The 19,639-nt window shown below is 40.1% G+C and overlaps 1 protein-coding gene across 10 annotated transcripts in view; it reads left to right on the top strand.

Moving 5' to 3' along the window:
* The window catches only part of LOC137342698 (protein 4.1-like), a 108,137-nt gene that overhangs the window by 40,012 nt on the left and 48,486 nt on the right, over positions 1-19,639 (top strand). For all 10 annotated transcript variants that reach the window (XM_068006812.1, XM_068006815.1, XM_068006808.1 and 7 more), the window contains exons 5-8: positions 5,593-5,635; positions 9,617-9,692; positions 12,966-13,184; positions 16,946-17,033. In XM_068006812.1, the coding sequence (XP_067862913.1) occupies positions 5,593-5,635; positions 9,617-9,692; positions 12,966-13,184; positions 16,946-17,033 (426 nt within the window). The remainder of the gene's footprint in view (positions 1-5,592; positions 5,636-9,616; positions 9,693-12,965; positions 13,185-16,945; positions 17,034-19,639) is intronic.

The raw sequence follows: 19,639 nt of genomic DNA, 5'->3' as shown, positions 1-19,639 counted from the left end.
GAAGCAGATTCATTAATAACTTTCAAAAGGGAACTGGATAAATACTTGAAGGGGAAAAATTTGCAAGACTATGATGTAGTTCCACAACACTCTTATTTCCCACCAATCCACATTGTCTCATGGACCTGCTATATTACATGATATAGCAGTTGCATTCAAAATCTGATTTTCCTTTTTCACTACTTTCTCATTGAGAAATTCAGAATTTGATTAATGGTTCAGCTTAATTAACATATCAAGTTGTGAGTGGGCAGTATTCAGCTTTGAGTTGTAAAGATGTAGAGAGCACCATGAGACAATGTGGGGTGGGAAATAAGAGTGTTGTGGGACTACATCATAGCCTTGCAAGTTTTTCCCCTTCAAGTATTTATCCAGTTCCCTTTTGAAAGTTATTAATGAATCTGCTTCCACCACCCTTTCAAACAGTGCATTCCAGATCATAACAGCTCGCTGCGTTAAAAAAAATTCTCCTCATCTCACCTCTGGTTCTTTTGCCACTGGCAACAGTTTCTCCTTATCTACTGTATCAAAATCCTTCATGATTTTGAACACCTCTATTAAATCTCCCCTTAACTTTTTCTGCTCTAAGGAAAGCAACCCCAGCTTCTCTAGTCTCTCCACGTAACTAAGTCCCTTATCCCTGGTACCATTCTAGAAATTTTCTCTGCAGTCTCTCTAAGGTCTTGACATACTTCCTAAAGTGTGGTGCCCACAATTGGGCACAGTATTCCAGCTGGGGCCTAACCAGTGACTTATAAAAGTTTAGCATAACTTCCTTGCTTATTCTGTACAATTACCTTAAGCTCTGTTATAAGTTGTTTGAAATCGAAGGAAAGGAATTTCAGTGTGATTATTTACCGACAATGTCTAGTTAGTGTAAAACTATTACTGAAAAGTTAATGAAATATGATGTGCATCTCAAGAGGGCTTGACTATAAGGAAGGAAACAGATTTACAATTTCACAGAAAAATGAACAGCCACAATTTTTTTTTTATAATTTTGTTTTTTTTTCTCACCAATTTTCTTCTGTTCCCTTTTTGAAGGCAGTTGACTCTTATCAGAGGTATAGTTCCACACTCTCCAGATCCCCTCCTCCCCACTGGCCATTATTCATGGCTGATTCTTTACAGCGACTGTTGGCAGGCTATTTTATTGGGGGTGCATCACAGCTGAGCCAACATCCATACGCACACGTACTTTCAGCAGGGGTCACTGGATAGCAATTGTGTATTAATAGCAACGGCAGGTGGTACCTAGTTGTAAACCAGCCCTGAAAGAGTGTTGTATTTTTGCTTTAAACAGCAGTTATCACATTATCTTCGTGGAGAAGTTTTCAAATGTAAAGGTGAATCTTGCATTTGTTTCTCCTGAAACTTAATTGGTAACTACTAAATTTGAAATTTTAAAAAATGGCCCCTTTCCAGCTAGTCTTTCTCCATTACCACAAACCATATTTAGAAACTTGAATTTGGAGGCAAATATATTGTACACAGATGTTCTGACACCCTACCAGTATTTTCACTTTGCAGTTTTTAAAATTGTGATAGTGTTTCTAGGTAAGCACCTTGCATATGTTTGCAAAGCAATGGAAGCTGGAGACTATAGTGGACTGATTGCATAATTTTGCAACGAATGCTTTTGCATTATGCAGAAATCATGAGTACTGAGCACATTACACATACATCGGGCTCGATTTTAGGGTCGGGTTTGCAGCGGGGGGGGCCCCGAAAATCTCGATATGCGGTCACGTGACCGGATCGCGCCGCGATCCCGACCACTTCCGGGCTCCCCGATGACGTGCGGGGCTGCGTGCATGGCCCCCACTGGTGGGAATCCCGCAGGCAATTAAAGCCAGCGGGGTTCCACTTGAGAGTACTTACCTTGCTTGTTGAGGTCAGTTAATGAGTTGAATCAGCTGTCAAAAGAGGAAGTGTGGGATTTTACCTGCATCGCAGAGTGTTTCACACACTGGGGGAAACAGTCTCTCTCCAACCAGGCATGTTGCAGCCAGCAGCCTGTGGCAGGTGCCAAGGTGCACTCCACGGGGGAGAGCCCTCACCCACGCAGGAGGCCACCGCGTCACATAGGGCAACCCCTGCTCCCCACCACCCCCCACCAAGCCAGAGGACAGACCGACACGAAACCGCAGCCCCAGTCCGAGGAACCACCCACCTACCCTGCACAACCCCTCAGACCATCACCTGCCAGATGGGTGGTGCGTGGACACCCTCGGAGGACGAACAGCATGACCAGCCTCGCAGTCCACGCCGTCCGCCGCAGAGACGTGGAGCCCCCCAACACTGTGTTGTTGCACGCCCACCTGCACAGCAGGAGGGAGGGCTACCGCAGAGAGAGACGCATCGCAGAGGGCACTACCCTCGCCACAGGGTCCACAGACCGAGGCGCAGCTCCCCGGATCTCTCCGAGCAGCAGTGCACACGGAGGCGCAGATTCGCTCGACATGTAGTCGTGGAGATCTGCAGGCTCTTTCATGCCGAGCTGCTCGTGGCTGGCCCCAGCACCAACTGCTTACCTGTCGCTGTCAAAGTCACCACTGCCCTCCACAACTTCTCCTCCGCATCCTTCCAGGGTGCAGCCGGCTACACCGCCGATGTCTCTCAGTCGTCTGCGCGGAAGAGCCCTGCAAATACACCTGCACCTACTCTGCAGTAACACGATGGGTGGCATCAGTGGTGGGTCCTCATAGTGATACCCAGGAGCGGGCATTATTGGACACAACGGACAGGATTCGCGGAGACATGGCAGTGGTGGTGCCAATATAATGTGTGCTGTTTGTTGCTCTGAAATTCAATATAGGTAACACCCATGGCAAACCCTCCGACACCCTTGTGCACCCCCTTCATGCTCACGAAACATTTGCCTTACGCTGCCTACTGCACATATGTGATGCATGCCCTGTGGCTGCAGCACAGGTGGTGGCAGGTTGAGTGAGGCTGGCCGTGAGGGAGATGCACGAGAGGGTGAGTATGGGATAGAGCCATGAGATTGTATGAGGATTGGGTCGCGTGTTAGTGGCAGGATGAGTACTGGCGAGGTGAGTAGGTGGAGGTAAGATGAGGATGGGGTTTGAGTGGGTATGAGGGGTGATGTGACAGAGTAGTGTTGGCGGTGCCGAAGGAGATGTGGGGTTGGGGCAGTGTTGTGGCAGATGGAGTGTAGGGGAAAGACTTCGTGTTCTCACTGTGGCTGACCTACTGAGGTCATTGCAGCGCCTCCTGCACTGTATGCAGGTGGGCGATATGTTGGTTGCGCAGGTGACCCCCTCTGCCACCTCGAGCCAGGCCTTCTTGGTGGCAGAGGCTGGCCGCTTCCTCCCGCCCGCCGGGTGGAAGATCTCTGTCTTCGCCCTCCTCCTCACCCCATCTGATGATACCTGGGGTGAGGCATCATTAAACTGGGAGCAGCCTTCCCCCTGGGCTGCTCCATGCTGTAATTTGTTCCATTGGTTGCAGCATCTGTCAGTGGAGGACTGCCCCTTTAAATAGAGCGCCTCCAGCTGACAGATCGTACTGCGCATGCGCAGCCCGCCCGACGCGCAGACCAGCAGCGCGGACCCCGGAGGAGCAGGTAATTGATTCCTATTAGTGTGTTGCCTGCTACGATCGCGCGGGCAACCCACTAATTTCACCGAGCGTGTTGACCACGCTCCCGAAACCCAACCCGCCGGAAACCCGCAGGCCTGGTAACATCGAGCCCATCATGTTTGGGACTTTAAAAATTGCTTACGGCATCTTAAAACGCAAATCTCTGTGAGGAGAAATGTTCATTTAATGGACTGCATAGAATTTATACATCCAACGTGTCAGTCTGTGTAGCATACTGTGTAAATAGAAATCATTTGAAGTTTATGAACGAATTAAACTTTGCACAGATTTGATTTCCCATGATTGAGGTGGGACCATTGTATAGTTCAAAAGATTGTTACTGAACAGATCTCAAATCTGTTCATCCAGTCTAAGAAGCAGGGCCCTTTTTTTTCCTCACATAGATCCAAGGGTTTTCACTGAAAAGATTAAACTATTGTGTGCATTTTTCCCACAGTATTGAAACAGTGAGTAAAACATGAGTGAGCCCTTCAGAAGTGATTTAGTTTAGATTTCTGTTTATAACAGACTGCAAGGCTGAATTGTGTCTTTGGTTGATTAGGCGGGTAAGGATAAAAGAGCTATTAATTACTAAACACTTAACATTGTCTCTAGGATTGGACAGCAGAATGTGATCTGAATGACTGATAAATTTTATCAGTCTTTAGTCAAAGCTGAAACAGCACATTATTCGTCATTAATGGAATGTCACACCATCAGCGTGTCAAATGTTACCTGGTCTAACTTGTTCAATATTCATTAATTCCATCCATTGAACAAATTTAAGAAAAAAGCACTTTTCCATTTTTGGATATCAAAACTGGAGTTTTTGAGGCTTTGGTTAAATTGGCATTTTTATGGGTTGATTCCTGATCTGGCACTCTCAGCAGAAAGCAGCACTTATAGGGAGTTCTTGATGGAAAATTGCAAGCCTACAGCCCCTGATTTTTTATCCATTTAAATTGATGAAAAATCGGGGGGGCTGTGGGCCCACAATTTCCTCATCAGCAAGTGCTGCTTCTCACCAGAACTGCCTAAATGGGGAATTGGTCTAAAGGTTAATCCATACCGTAAAACATTCCTATGACTTCCTGACAGCAGGTATTCTATATTACAAACTGAAAGTAAACCAAAAATAAGCCAAGTACTGTAGAGTCAAATTCATGCATAGGCAATCCTGATTTATCGGCAAATTTCTGGTGACATCGTGAATCTTAAAATTTTGCAGTAGCATTTTGCATAGTCCTGTTATGAATGTACCTGGGTAAATAAAAATCATTTTTCTTTGTCCATACTAACATATTGCATGTGACAAGTAATTAAAGGAGTAAGTATTAACATATCCAAAGGGGGCAAACATTTGTGCGGAAGAAAATTGCTTTATATCTGGCTGAGAAAAATAAATGGGTGTAACTTTTTTAAAGTGTGTTTTCTTTTGTGAATTTCTCAATATTTTGGATTTTAACCTGCTTAACTAAAGAAAGAAAGGAAGAACTTGCATTTATATAGTGTTTTTCACATTCTCCGGACATCACAAAGCACTTCACAGCCAATGAATTACTTTTGAAGTGTAACCACTGTTGTAATGTAGGCAAACAATTTACGCACAGCAAAGTCCCACAAACAGCAATGAAATAAATAACCAGATAATCTGTTTTAGTGATGTTAGCTGCAGACACCAGGAGAAACCCTCTGCTCTTCTACAAATATTGCCATGGGATCTTTTATGTCCAGCTAAGAGGGCAGATGGGATTCTTAGTTTAAGACAATACCTCCAACACATAGCAATCCCTCAGTACTACTTTTAAAGGAGGAAAAATAGATTTTGTATATTTTGATGAGAATATGGAAGAGGTTTTCTTCATGATTATTGATGTGGATTATTCACTAACATGCATCCATTATGTTCGGAGGTTCATCCAGTATTATGTATGTTTATTTTTGTTTGACAAGCATTTAATGTAACTTTTATTTTATGATTTGCAGAGTTGGTTAGATCTCACCAAAGAGATTAAGAAGCAGGTACAAGGTAAGAATCTTTCAGTATGCAAAAAATCTAATTCATCCAAAATCATGGAGGTAGGTTACTCAACGGAAAACAAAACTCCTTGCAGGATTCCGAAACCATATAAAATGGACCTCTAATGTTGCGTTTTGATGTAGTTTGCCTACAGCTGCTTGTTTACATCCGTTTCAGAGAAATAAACTACCAAAATCCTACACTAGAAAGAATCTGACCATGCAAATAATGTAACATAGGCACATGAAGTAACTCCATTTTGTATACGTTTAGCGCACTGAGGGATTTTAATGATGACTTAGATTTCTATCTTGTTCTGTCTTCGGAAGAATTCTTTCAGGATGTTCTGTCTGCTTTTAGTATCTGACTTGTTAAAATGGAATGTTTCCTAACTGGGAACTTGTGTGATCTTTGATTCCAACCCTGTGTTGGCTGTTCGTATGTGGGGTTTTTCCTACTTTCATTCTATCAATCACCACGGGATTACATCAACAGTCATCCATAATCAGTCTGCTTTTAACTATAGGTTAAAATAAATACAATCCTATTAAAATAATGGTTGGTGGTTAAAGTTAGAAGAACCCTAAATAGTCTACAGAGAACAACAACAAACTTGCATTTATACAAAACTTTTAAAATAGATAAACAACCCCAAAGTGCTTCATAAAGGAATAAAAATGGGAATCAAGAGGTAACTAAAGCTCTGGTCAAATATGTAGGTTTTTAATATATTTAAACTTAATTTTAACCTGCTAAAAGGGGAATTCAAGTAATTAGCCATAGCTCCTTGCGATAAGCAAAAAGTTCACGTCATCTATTTAAGAAGTAAGCATTGGTTTGTGCTTGGAGTATTTTATTCATCATTTTGATTATTTTTGCCGCTGAATGCCAGTTAAATATAAAAAGAAACATTGTTACTCCATTTTACAGATTCAGTCTAACATTTTCAACCCATCGGTTAAATATTCTGACACACCAAGTAAATGCTTCTTTTGAAAAGACTTTTTTTTAAACTGTATCTATCTAGATTATGAATAAGCTTTTCATGTATTTGGGAGTTTCTTTTTCTAAAAAAAATAGGTTTGGCTGTCCAGTCTCCTCATCCTTTGACTTTATGGAGGGGGAAAGGAGAAGAGAGGTGAATAGTAATAAAGGGACATATAGATATTTATAGCCTTCTTATTATGAATATGATTCCATAGGAGTGGTTTGAACAGAAGCCAGAGTTACAGGAAAATGATTCCCTTATGCATTATTTTGGGCAGAAACAATGCTCATAAAAACAAATCTATCTTTCTGGTGAGAATCTGTACATTTCACTGTTTTATTTGGTTTATAATGGATTGAGTATTATTAACTGCTTAAAAAGAACTATAGTAAAAAAAAAACACTTGCATTTATATGCCGCCTTTTATGTCTAGAGTCGGCTTGAAATCACAACCTTCTGACTCAGAAATGAGAGTGCTACCAGGTGAACCAAGTTGACAGCACAGGCCCAAATTAAGGAAAGGAGTGATCAACACTTGGCTCCCAGAAAAGATAATAGAGGCAAAACACCTAGAACCACTTAAGTGGTTCGATTCTATGTTGGAGGGTCTTTCTGGCTGAATAATACAAAATGGACAGAATGATCTTTCTCATCCACATACATTTTGTTGTGTTGTAAAGTAGACAGATACCATTGTCAGCTTCTAATCTTGGAAAATGGTACACTGGATTTGATGTTACTGAAGGAAATGCTCATTCTGAAGCTAAGTTCTGTGAAATTGAAATGGGTTGTGCAGTTTCAATGGAGGCTTGTTCATTGGTTACTTTAAAGGAAGGCTGATTTCATCAAAGTTTATGGGTGCTCAACTGTTGTAGTTTTGTGAAGAGAATGTTTGGATGTAAATTTCTGTTTAGACATGACAAGTATTGGTTTGAATTGTCCGAGAATCTTTGGGATCTATTTCAACACTTGGTTAGTGCACATAGACATTTTCAGTCCATGTTTTTAACAATAAAGGAACTGTTGTGTGTCAGGATTTTTTTCCTGACATTTTTTAAATGAATCATGTAGCACTGCAATATTTGTTTCCTTAGGGAAGGCGATTCTAAATGTTCAAGTTCTGTGTGCAGTATGTTCTTGCTCATCTGTTTCATTGAGAGTATTTCCATAATTCAAGGTCAACTTAATTGTAGTTGCCTTTTTGCTGCGCCTGTGTCTTGTTAAGAAATTGCTGGTGGAATCCAATAGTGTTGGGTGCAATTGGAAGAAGTGAAGGTTGCACATGACAATTGTTTTTTTCCATGTGTTTTATCCTGGAATATTATCATGTCCAGTAAATGTTTAATGGCTTAAGACAGTGATATTGTGGGATAAGTTAAAATTGCAGCAATCTTCCTACTGAGGGCAGAGAAACAACGCTTTGATGTTTAATTTTCATGTTTTTTATGGTGTCGTGATACTTGTCAGTAGTTATCAAAGTTGCAGGCTCTTGTGTTGCCATTTCAATAACTTAATGCAGCATTTTATGAGACCTTCAATTGCCCATTCACATTGCAGATCATTTAAACCTGATGTTGGTCTATATTTTGAAGCAAATTTAGTAAAAGTAGCACCCTAATCAACTTATTTCAACATCAAAGTATTCTGTTCTTTTGAAAATAGACAATTACCTGTTTAAAATTCAAATTGATTCAGAGTTTATGTAATAAATTGAACATGGATGAAGTTACCAAAGAAGTATACTGAAAATCCAACTTCCTTTTTATTAAACAACTTGCATTTATATTGTGCCTTTAACATAGGAAAATGCCCCAAGGTGCTTCATAGAAGTGTAATCAGACAACATTTGACAGTCAAAGAAGGAAAAGAACCATAAAATTTTACTTTTTTAGTTGGTCTTGGGTTCAAGCCACTTGAACATCAAGTAATCTTGCTGACACTTCAGTGTTAAGTGAGTGCTGCATTTGTCAAAGATGGCATCTTTTGGATAAAACATTAAATCAACCGTCTGCCTGCTCAGGTAGATGGAAAAGATCCCATGGTACTATTCAAAGAGGAGTAGGAGCGTTGTCCCAGTGTCCTGGCCAATTTTTATCCAACATCACTAAAAAAAAAGAGTAACTGATCATTTACCTCATTGTTGTTTGTGGGCACCTTGCTGTGCACAATTTGGCTACAGCTTTTGCCAACATAACAGCAACTGCATTTCAGAAGTAATTAATTGGCTGTGAGCACTTTGGGACATCCTGAAGATGTGAAAGATGCTGTATAAATGCAAGTTTCTTTGTTCTTTTCTCCTCCTGAAGGTCTTAATTCCTTGTTGGCATGTAGTTCTATTCACACTCCTGTCCTCTGTACCTCATCCCAAGTGGCTATTGATGTGTGAACTCCAACAGTGTCAATTAGCTATTCACCTACAGTGGGCATTACAGCTAAACTTAATTCTGTTCTCGCTTACCAACCACACAAGCACTTCCCACAAAAATCACTGTATAACAATCATGACCAGGTATTCTGATTAATTTTCTCTCTCTCTCCTTCTCCTTATCCCCAACCCAGGAATTCTGAGAAAATTGCAGCATCCCTACTGCTGGCCTACCTGACGTTAGCTAATTCATTATAGGGCCTGAATTGGGATCTTCATGGTCTGTATGGCTCAGCTATTCATTCGACCAAATCACTGAGCTCCAAATTTTAACATTTAATTCAAAAAGCTTAAATTTGTCGTGCTTGACGAAATAACTTATTGCACAGATGTTTCCTCTATCAGCATAGGAATATGAAAACAGTTTGACCTGACCAGGGTGTGCTAGATGTTCTTAGTGGAAGCGAGAAAAGGCCCCTTGACCCATCTAGCATACCTTGGCTAGGATCTTCAAATAAAGGGTAGTTTTTAACTTCAAATGTTGCCATGTTAAAAATTAGGCCATGATTTAATTTCATCCTACAGCACTGAGAAAACCATTTGGTGGAAGGTGTATTAACAATTCTTTGTGTTCCAGGTGGACCATGGGATTTTACATTCAATGTGAAGTTTTATCCACCTGATCCTGCACAGCTGACCGAAGATATAACCAGGTAAAAGGCTGTTTCCCATTAAAACTCTAACAGGATTACATTTGGTGGGAAACAAACCTCCAGATTATGCAATTTTCTGCTGAGGTTGGAGATACTTTAGATGTTTTGAATGAGTACTAAATATAATTGACAAGATTTGCTAATAAACATGTATAGATATACCCTATGCCAAAGTTTTAGAAGTTTTTGAGATCTTGTGCAAAGACCTCAGTGTTATATGACAAATGGAAATCAGAATATTTGCTTAGATCGTTAAATACCACATGGTGGTGATACCACATGGTGGTGAAGTAACTGGTTTGGCTGCAGTTGCATTTTAACTTCTGTTTAAAATGTATCTGGAGACTGGGCGAAAGATTATTTTGAAGATTCCTGTTTGCAGTATTCAAAAGTTTACTGAATAGCTAATGCAAAATTATGGTTTTGCAGTCTAACAAAACATGCTTTTTTGGCAGATGTCTCTGCTCCTTGGGACAAAAGAAACTTGTAGTTTGTTCTTGGTAAGATTTGGAATTCTCAGAACTGCTTCATAAAATAAAATGAATCTCTAACCACATCCTATGTTGTGTAGAGTTCATTTTTAGGCACAGAATTCACGATGGTTTGAAAAATTACAGCTTCATTAAAGTTATTTTGTATTACTTTTTTTGGGGGTATGGAGGGGGAGCGTGACCACCATAGGTGTTCTTCCCTCTTTTTATGTTCTCTCTAGAGCCATTGGAGGTCAATTCAAGAGCAAAGACCTCAGAATGCATATTTATTTTAATATGCTACAAAGAGCCAAATTCAGAAATGTGGTGGATTGCTACTGTACAAGCACGTGGAGATGGCCCTGGGGCATTATCCTGGGGAATTTTTACTGAAATAGTTGATGCCCATATAACACTTATATGGATGATTGCCAGTAACGGTGCCATCCTACCATAGATGGGGCTTTAGCAAATCATTAGTGGGCCATCCAGTTCAAATGTGGGGGGTGAGCACCCTATTTGCAGGAACAGGTGGTCTTAGTCATAGATCCACATTTCAACTTCTGGTCATTTGTTAGAGTGCAGTTGATGGAGGGAGAACTACCTGTTTGCTGCTAGCTTCACTCTTACAATGCAAGTGCATAAAGACGTTTCAAACTGGCATTCCATCATATTTCAGTCCTTTTACATTTGTTTTTTTTTCTTTATTGACTTCTACTTACCACTAATTCCATAAGATTCTATCTTTTAGAAAAGCCTCTTGTGAGGTACCTTTCTGAAAGTCCAAGTAAACAATGTCTGAATGACACAACCTTCATTTCTGGAAACTGTGTCTTAGCAGCTTGCCCATTTCTTTAAGGGCACCCCAGGTGGATATCATCTGAGCCAGCAGCTCAATTTATATCAAGGTTCCTTATTCTGTCTAAGATGATATCCTCATCTATTTTAATATTAACGATTTTACTGTTAACCGCATCACTTAATGCTGGCCGTTGAGCATTGTTTTCAAGAGTAAAGACTGATGCAAAGTACTCATTTAATATCTCTGCCAAACACTGAGAGACCTTTCTGACCAGTCCTTGAGCATCTTTCAATGGCCCAATAGAATCTTTGATGGTCCTCTGACTCTTAAAGTAGCTGTAAAAACTTTTCCCATTCCTACTACAGTTGTCCAGTGTCATCATCTTTTCCATTAACCTTTTAGTTGATCTAACAGCAGCCTTAGTTTTCATGAACTGTCCACGGTACTTGTCTTTGTTTTTCTGGCTATTGTGTAATTTTAATTTATTAAAACCTTTTTGTGTACATTTTATTTGTCTTTGTACATGACCAGTCAGCCACCTTGGTTTTTTCTTACCACGCACCCTTCTTTTGACTTTGGGGAAGTGCATGGCTTTGATGTGTTTTAAATAGCTCTTAAAACATGCCACTGATATATAGCGTCAACTGCATCCCTGCCGGTAGGATTGACCTGTTCCAAATCCTCTGCCATTTTATCAAAGTTAGCCCTTTAGAAATCTAGAATTAATTGTAAATTTCCAATACCTATGGTTCTGCCATCCAATTTAAACCTTATAATAATATTATGGTCATTGTTTCCCAGGTGTTCTCCCACATGGAGGTCTGATACCAAGTTAGGATCGCTATTAAACACTAGATCTAGGCCTAGAAATTGAGCCATATGGTCCCCATTTATCAGGCATTACATGGCCTACCAAGTCCCCAAAATAGCGGGCAGGAAAGGAAGCACGCATACTTCCAGCTGGAAGCAGGCGTGAGGCCCTTTTGATGAGCAAATAAGGGGCCCAACACCTGCTTGAAGTCGCTGCACCAACATTGGTTTGCCCCAAGCCAGGCGGAACACCTGCAACAAAGACTGTAAGTAACTTAGCTGAATGTGGAACCGGGAGGAGCAGTAGTTCTCCTACCGACCCTACGTTAACTGAACCAATCGCCACTGCTCCCGGTCCTCCCCACACCTGAGATTACCGATCCCCAATCTCTCTTTCCCCCCCCCCCCCCCCCTGGAAATATCCGTACTTGCCCTGCGCCCCCCCCCCCCCCCCCCAATAAATGGGCACTCCTGAACTTCTAGTCCCTAGTATATGGTTACCTCTGGTTTTCTCTTTGACACGTTGTTAGGAAATGTTCTTGAATCTGCTTCTAGTTTTTAGTACATGCTTAAAAATACTTTGCTGCAGTTTTATTGTAATTTAACATTGCTTTGTGAAGGACTAGTTTCTACGTTTATTTATCCATGGATTTGAGCCACACGTTGTCATGGAGTGTGTTTTGCATTTAAATATGGTTTTGTTTCTGTTTTCTTGGAGAGAATTGCAACGGTTATGCTACCCACACTAGAGCAGCTGCTTTTCCCTGCTTCTCCTCTTACTGGTTGCCCTTCTGCGTCATACGCATACAGCTGTACTGGCAGCATGGCAATAAACCTCTGAGTTTACAATTTCAGTTGTTTTCTTTAAATACTCCATTACCATGCTTCTACACCTTAAACTATCCATTCCCAAATGATGATTACTTTCCTATTTTTCATTGGTATCTCATTGGCAATGATTTCTATAATACAGCAGTACCAAACCATTATCAGTTGTACTGGACACACTGTACCATAACTGAAAGGATCCTATTACTATCTCACACATTACGTGATTGATTAAATCTTTTGAAGTCAGAACAGTTAAGTATTGGTTATGAGGAATATGCTTGTTAGACTTTTTGTATTTAAAGTTACTGTTTCCAAGCACTTATTGATGTACAATTGATTACAAATTTGGATTCTTTCCAGGTACTACTTGTGTCTTCAGCTACGTCAGGACATAATTACTGGATGTCTGCCATGCTCATTTGTTACCCTTGCCCTATTGGGATCATACACTGTTCAGTCAGAGCTGGGTGAACATGATCCAGAGCTACATGGAACAGATTATCTTAATGAGTTCAAGTTGGCCCCAAATCAAACAAAAGAACTGGAAGAAAAAGTTATGGAGCTTCATAAATCACACAGGTATGCATTCTTAATAAAACCTGTTAACTTGGACATTATATAATTTGCATGTTGGAATACTCAACAGTTCGTTATTATGGAAAAGTATCCTTCTGTCCTATCTTGGAAACTAGTTAAATTGTTTTAAAATGTAGGATGACACCTATTTACCAGTGTAAATGTTCCATCTTAGCAATTAGTAGTCTCTCGAATATCAAATCTTGTAACATTGAAACAGTGTCAGTTTTGGTGTGCTAACTAGCCACCATTATTGAATACCATGTTTTTTGTATAAGAATAAAATGTAGTGTTGCATACTAATAAGAAAGGTGAAGGCAATCGCCTGAACTGGATTGAAAAATAACAACTGACAATGCACTTAACCCTTATCTTACATGGTGCATATAATATGTAAAAGAAAGAACTTGCATTTATATAGCGCCTGTCATGTCCTCAGGATGTCTCAAAGCGCTTTACAGCCAACAAAGTACTGTGAAGTGTAGTCACACTTGTAATGTAGGGAAATGCAGCCAATTTGCACACAGCAAGGTTGCACAAACAGCAATGGGATAATGACCAGATAATCTGGGTTTTTTTTAGTAATGTTGATTGAGGGATAAATATTGACCAGGAGACCAGTGACAACTCCCCTGCTCTTCTTGCTATAGTGCCATGGGATCTCGGTTTAATGTCTCATCCGAAAGACAGCACCTCTGACAGTGCAGCACTTCCTCAATACTGCACTGAAGTGTTGGCCTTCTGACTCAGAGGCGAGTGTGCTACCACTGAGCCAAGGCTGAAATGTGTACTGAACAAATACAAATCTGTTGCATACAGAAGCTGCAGTTGATATTGGTGCACATGAAAGTGCAGATGTAGTTTATTGCTATAAATAAAGGATCTCTAAGCAATGGAAATGAGTGGGTTATAAAACTTGAATGAACAGAGTAAACTTAGCAGTCTTGTGTTTCTCTCCGGTTCATACAAAAATCACACAATATTATAAATTTCATGAGTCTACGGTAGATACTCTCTACAGACCCAGCATATTGGTGATTCCCAGAAGTGGATCTTGCATCCCCTACAATGAGGAGTGCACTATTACTGCCCAATGTATATTGAACTGATAGCATGACCTGGTGATTGCAATGTAGATCATTTGTTTTGCGTACTGGATACTATGATCTAGTGAAACAAGTCACAATTATAAACCAACAAACGGATTTATTTACATGAAATATTGGAATGAACAGAATCCAGTGTTTTTACAGCGCGTTTCAATTAATTACCCACTGTTCCTCGTAGCATAAAAATAATAAACCATGCTTCCTTGTTGCCATTCGGAGCAGAAACTCACTTTGCAAGCTAGCTGGTACTGTCTTTAAGTTACAAGCAGTATAGGTTCACTCTGGCCTCCCGAAACCTCTGTGCGTTTCTGGCTGACTGTGATTGACTTTCTAGAGAGTGAGAGAAAAACAAAGATAATCCTCTAACCCCCCCCTTAACTCTGTGTGTCAAGGATTGGCCTTCTAAGCTGCCAATCAAAGTTTAATTGAACCCCCCCCCCCCACCTTTACAGGGGCTCATAGCACCTGTATGTGACTCGATTAATGAAAACCATTCTATTTTAATGACAGGAAATACCTAGGATAAATCTCATTGTCTCAAGTCAATGTAACATGCAAAAATATACAATTTTATGATGGCTGACCCAACTGGTGGTCTCACCCAGGATTCATCCTGATCAACATTTCTAAATGGTTTACATATTTCGGGGAATTTACCCTTTGTAAGCAGAATCTGACTTTGTCAGTAACATACATTAAAATAAAATCCCTTTCAGGCCAAATAGGTAAAGTCCCAAAATGCCAAGCACAAATTAAAGCTTACAAATTTTTGTTTAAAAATTGGAAAAATTTATATGATGAATGTTATTGAGCCGTAGCAATGTAGAGATCACACTTGCACGGAACGAGCAGTCTTGGACTAAATTGTACTGTGAAGTTGGAGCATATGTGTCGATCCAGAAATATTTGTAAAGATCAGAATTTTTTTTTTTGTTCCACAGTCAACTATTTCCTCTCACTTTTATGTAATATTTTGCTTATGATCCTCTTCACCACTTTAAACTACTTGTAATCTTTTTCATTCTTTGGTTTAGTTTTATTTGCTTTTCTTTTCAAGTGGTTTTGATTTGATTGCTTTGGTGGATGGCCTGTTTCGGCCCAATGTGCTAACTGAAAAACAGTCCAGATGGCATAAGTTCTGATCGCTGAAGATGCTTCATTGTTGTCGTCAGATATCAAGCAAAATTCACAATTTTGTCATCTTGAAATAAAACAAGATTTGTAGCTGAAATTTTGTAAATGATTTAAGGTTTTACCATGTGAATCGCGTTAACCTTGCTTTTCTTTTAAAGAAATGGCCATTCTTTTTGGAACATTAATTGATTTTCCCAGTTTCTAAAAAAAAATTATGGGGCAATCATAGCACGGTGCCGCTTTAAAGAAATCATCTTGAATTTTTGAAGACGCATGTCCTCTGCCCTGGTACTGCATGTACATCCGTCTTGGCCTGCAGCCTATTTTCTGTTTTTCTTTCCATTGTTGGCAGCATTGTTAACTGTTAGTAACTAGGTAAAAAAAAATTTTCATAGCTGTGGACCCAGTTCATAGCCAGTTTGACTTCAGCATGTTAAATGATCAGATTAAAAACTGCCTGTACTTTGAGAGAGCTTCTCCCTTCATATGCAGATTCTGTGTATATTGAATACATTTACATTATCAACAATTCTATAAGATTGTTTAACTTTGTAGTTCTTTACACATTTAGGCTATGCATATTTCTATAGAGATAGAGTTTTTTGTTGTTTTTAAACGGTGTAATGAATTTAATCCTTCATTTGCATTTAGAATTTTTCAGAATGCTTCCTCTCCCATCAGTAATGATGACAAGACTTGATACACATCCCTCTTCCATTAACTTCTTACTTCACAGCAGCCAGATGAAGTCTGCCACACATTATTAGTCTCATTTTGCTATAGCCTAACACTGTAATCGCAGGCACGTTTTTATCCTTTGTGGCCAATAGAAAAATTAAAGCACTAAAATGCCTTGAGATATCATGGAGCTATTTTTCCCCCCTCCTCTTTTTGGTAATTTTCTCCTTTATGCTCTTGAAGGTTCTCACTGTTTGCTGGGATACAGTCCATGGATGCTGGTCACCTTCTGGTACTTTGCCTGAGTGGCCATTCTTGATACGTGAGCCTAGACTGTCAGCATTGCTGTGCATGCAGGGTTGCCGCACATTGACCAGGAGCCTGGTCAATGTGTGGCAACCCACTCGAGGGCATTGAGATCAATTGTAGCACCCCTATCACCACTTCTGCTGAGATCAGCTAACTTATGACAGACCGTGGGTGGAATCAAATATCTTCCTGTTTTGTGGTTCAGTTATTCACTGCCTTAACCAAATCATCAGGATAACTGATCATACAATGATATCCTTATGATACCTACTGGATAGTAAATGGTGATGATTCTCATAGCTTTTCTGTCATAAAGCTGCTGTAGATAACTCTGTCAAACCCAATTGTTTGAATTTAGAAACTTCAAACACGTTGCTGTCTAATATCCTCAGAGTGCTTCCCTTCAAACACAAAAGAATGAGAGAACAATGTGTGTTAAATCAGAGTTTGATATTTTCAGAAGTTACTAGCAAATTGCAGTTTTTGTGGATAATGAAACATGTGATTATTAACATAATCTATATTTCTTCCTAGGGCTATGACTCCAGCACAAGCAGATCTGCAATTCTTGGAGAATGCCAAGAAACTTTCAATGTACGGTGTGGACTTTCATCCTGCAAAGGTACAAAGTCTATTCCTTTTTTTATCCTTCAGCCAAATGTTAAAGATTCACTCTCATGTTTTTGCAGGAAACACTTTACCAGTCGAAAAATTGGGAGAATATTTACTTTACTTTTTAATCTGTAGCAACTGATGCAGAATAGCTTGTTTCATAACATCTAGCTCTGACTTTTATCAAATGTTTTTTGCCTGCTGAATATAATAAACATTTGGAGCTAGCAGCATAAATTACATAAATCAATCTTTTTAAGGGTTAACGTTTTAATGTTTCAGCTCCCAACTTTATGCTTCTTCGGTCTTCAGATTTTAACTACAGTTATCAGAGAATAGAGCTGGCAGCAGGAAGTATACATAATCAAATGCTATTGGGTTTCACTAGTTTGTAAGCATATTGAGATCCAAAAAGCTCTAACAATGTTCAGTTGCAGATGGTTAATTCAACGACAGTGTGATGGGTAGTCCAGTAATTTGAAATGTATTTTTATGTGCAGCCCATAACATTTTCTAATGTAGAGAATGAATATTCAAGTAGGGTTTGTAAATGTCAGACTCTATTGAATCCTTTGAGGTCTGACAGTAGACCTATATCTGCCACTTGGATTTTTGTTTAGAACTGGTAGATGTATGCAATGAATAAAAAGATTTGCAATATTGAACTATTTTTAGAACCATAGAAGAATCATAGAAAATTTACGGCACAGAAGGAGGCCATTCGGCCCATCGTGTCCCCGCTGGCCGAAAATGAGCCACCCAGCCTAATTCCACTTTCCAGCACTTGGTCCTTAGCCTTGTAGGTCAGGGCACTTCAGGTGCACATCCAGGTACTTTTTAAATGAGTTGAGGGTTTCTGCTTCTACCACCCTTTCAGGCAGTGAGTTCCAGACCCCTACCACCCTCTGGGTGAAAAATTTTTTCCTCAGCTGCCCTCTAATCCTTCTATCAATTACTTTAAATCTATGCCCCCTGGTTATTGACCTCTCAGCTAAGGGAAATAGGTCCTTCCTATCCACTCTATCCAGGCCCCTCATAATTTTGTACACCTCAATTAAATCACCCCTCAGCCTCCTCTGTTCCAAAGAGAACAACCCTTGCCTGTCCAGTCTTTTCTCATAGCTAAAATTCTCCAGTCCTGGCAACATCCTCGTAAATCTCCTCTGTACCCTCTCTAGTGCAATTACATCCTTCCTGTAATGTGGTGACCAGAACTGTACACAGGACTCAAGCTGTGGCCTAACCAGTGTTTCATACAGTTCCAGCATAACCTCTCTGCTCCTATAGTCTATGCCTTGACAAATAAAGGAAAGTATTCCATATTCCTTCTTAACCACCTTATCTACCTGTCCTGCTACCTTCAGGGATCTGTGCACATGCACTCCAAGGTCCCTCACTTCCTCTACACCTTTCAGTATCCTCCCATTTATTGTGTACTCCCTTGCCTTATTTGCGCTCCCCAAAAGCATTACTTCACACTTATCCGGATTGAATTCCATTTGCCACATTTCTGCCCACCTGACCAGTCCATTGATATTTTGCTGCAGTCTATAGCTTTCCTCCTCACTACCAATCACACTGCCAATTTTTGTATCATCTGCAAACTTCTTAATCATACCCCCTACATTTTAGTCCAAATCGTTAACATATACTACGAAAAGCAAGGGACCTAGTACTGAGCCCTGCGGAACCCCACTGGAAACAGCCTTCCAGTCACAAAAACACCAGTCGACCATTACCCTTTGCTTCCTGCCATTGAGCCAGTTTTGGATCCAACTTGCCACTCTCCCTTGGATCCCATGAACTTGTACTTTTTTGACCTGTCTGCTATGTGGGATCTTGTCATTAGCCTTACTAAAATCCATGTAGACTACATCAAATGTACTACCCTTATCGACCCTCCTTGTGACCTCCTCAAAAAATTCAATCAAGTTAGTCAGACACAACCTTCCCTTAACAAATCCGTGCTGACTGTCCTTGATTACTCCGTGCCTTTCTAAGTGACGGTTTATCCTGTCTCTCAGAATTGATTCCAATAATTTGCCCACCACCGAGGTTAGACTGATTGGCCTGTAATTACTTGGTCTATCCCTCGCTCCCTTTTTTAAAGAATGGTACAACATTAGCAATCCTCCAATCCTCTGGCACTACGCCTGTATCCAGTGAGGATTGGAAAATGATGGTCAGAGCCTCCGTTATTTCCTCCTTCTTTTAATAGCCTGGGATACATTTCATCCGGCCCTGGTGATTTATCTACTTTCAAAGATGCTAATCCCCTTAATACTTCCCCTCTTACTATGTTTATCCCATCTAATAGTTCACACTCCTCCTCAACTACAATGTCTGTATCGTCCTTCTCTTTTGTGAAGACAGACGCAAAGTACTCATTAAGAACCATACCAACATCTTCCGCCTCCACACATTTTGTTGTGGCCAATGGTTGCTGGATTTTTCCAGTTATGTGTATTGCTGTCACATTACTTTGTACTGTTTTAATTACAGAATAGTAGTGATAAAAGGCAGTTTATGTAAAAGGAAATGACAACACAACTTGCACGGGCAAAATATCGTTACAAAAATTGAATATAAAAATTAAATCTGAAAATGAGATATCAA

Source organism: Heptranchias perlo, chromosome 26 (assembly GCF_035084215.1).
Source record: "Heptranchias perlo isolate sHepPer1 chromosome 26, sHepPer1.hap1, whole genome shotgun sequence".
NCBI lineage: Eukaryota > Metazoa > Chordata > Chondrichthyes > Hexanchiformes > Hexanchidae > Heptranchias > Heptranchias perlo.
The sequence above is the reverse complement of the archived record's forward strand: the minus strand, read 5'-3'. Positions and strand labels throughout refer to the sequence as shown.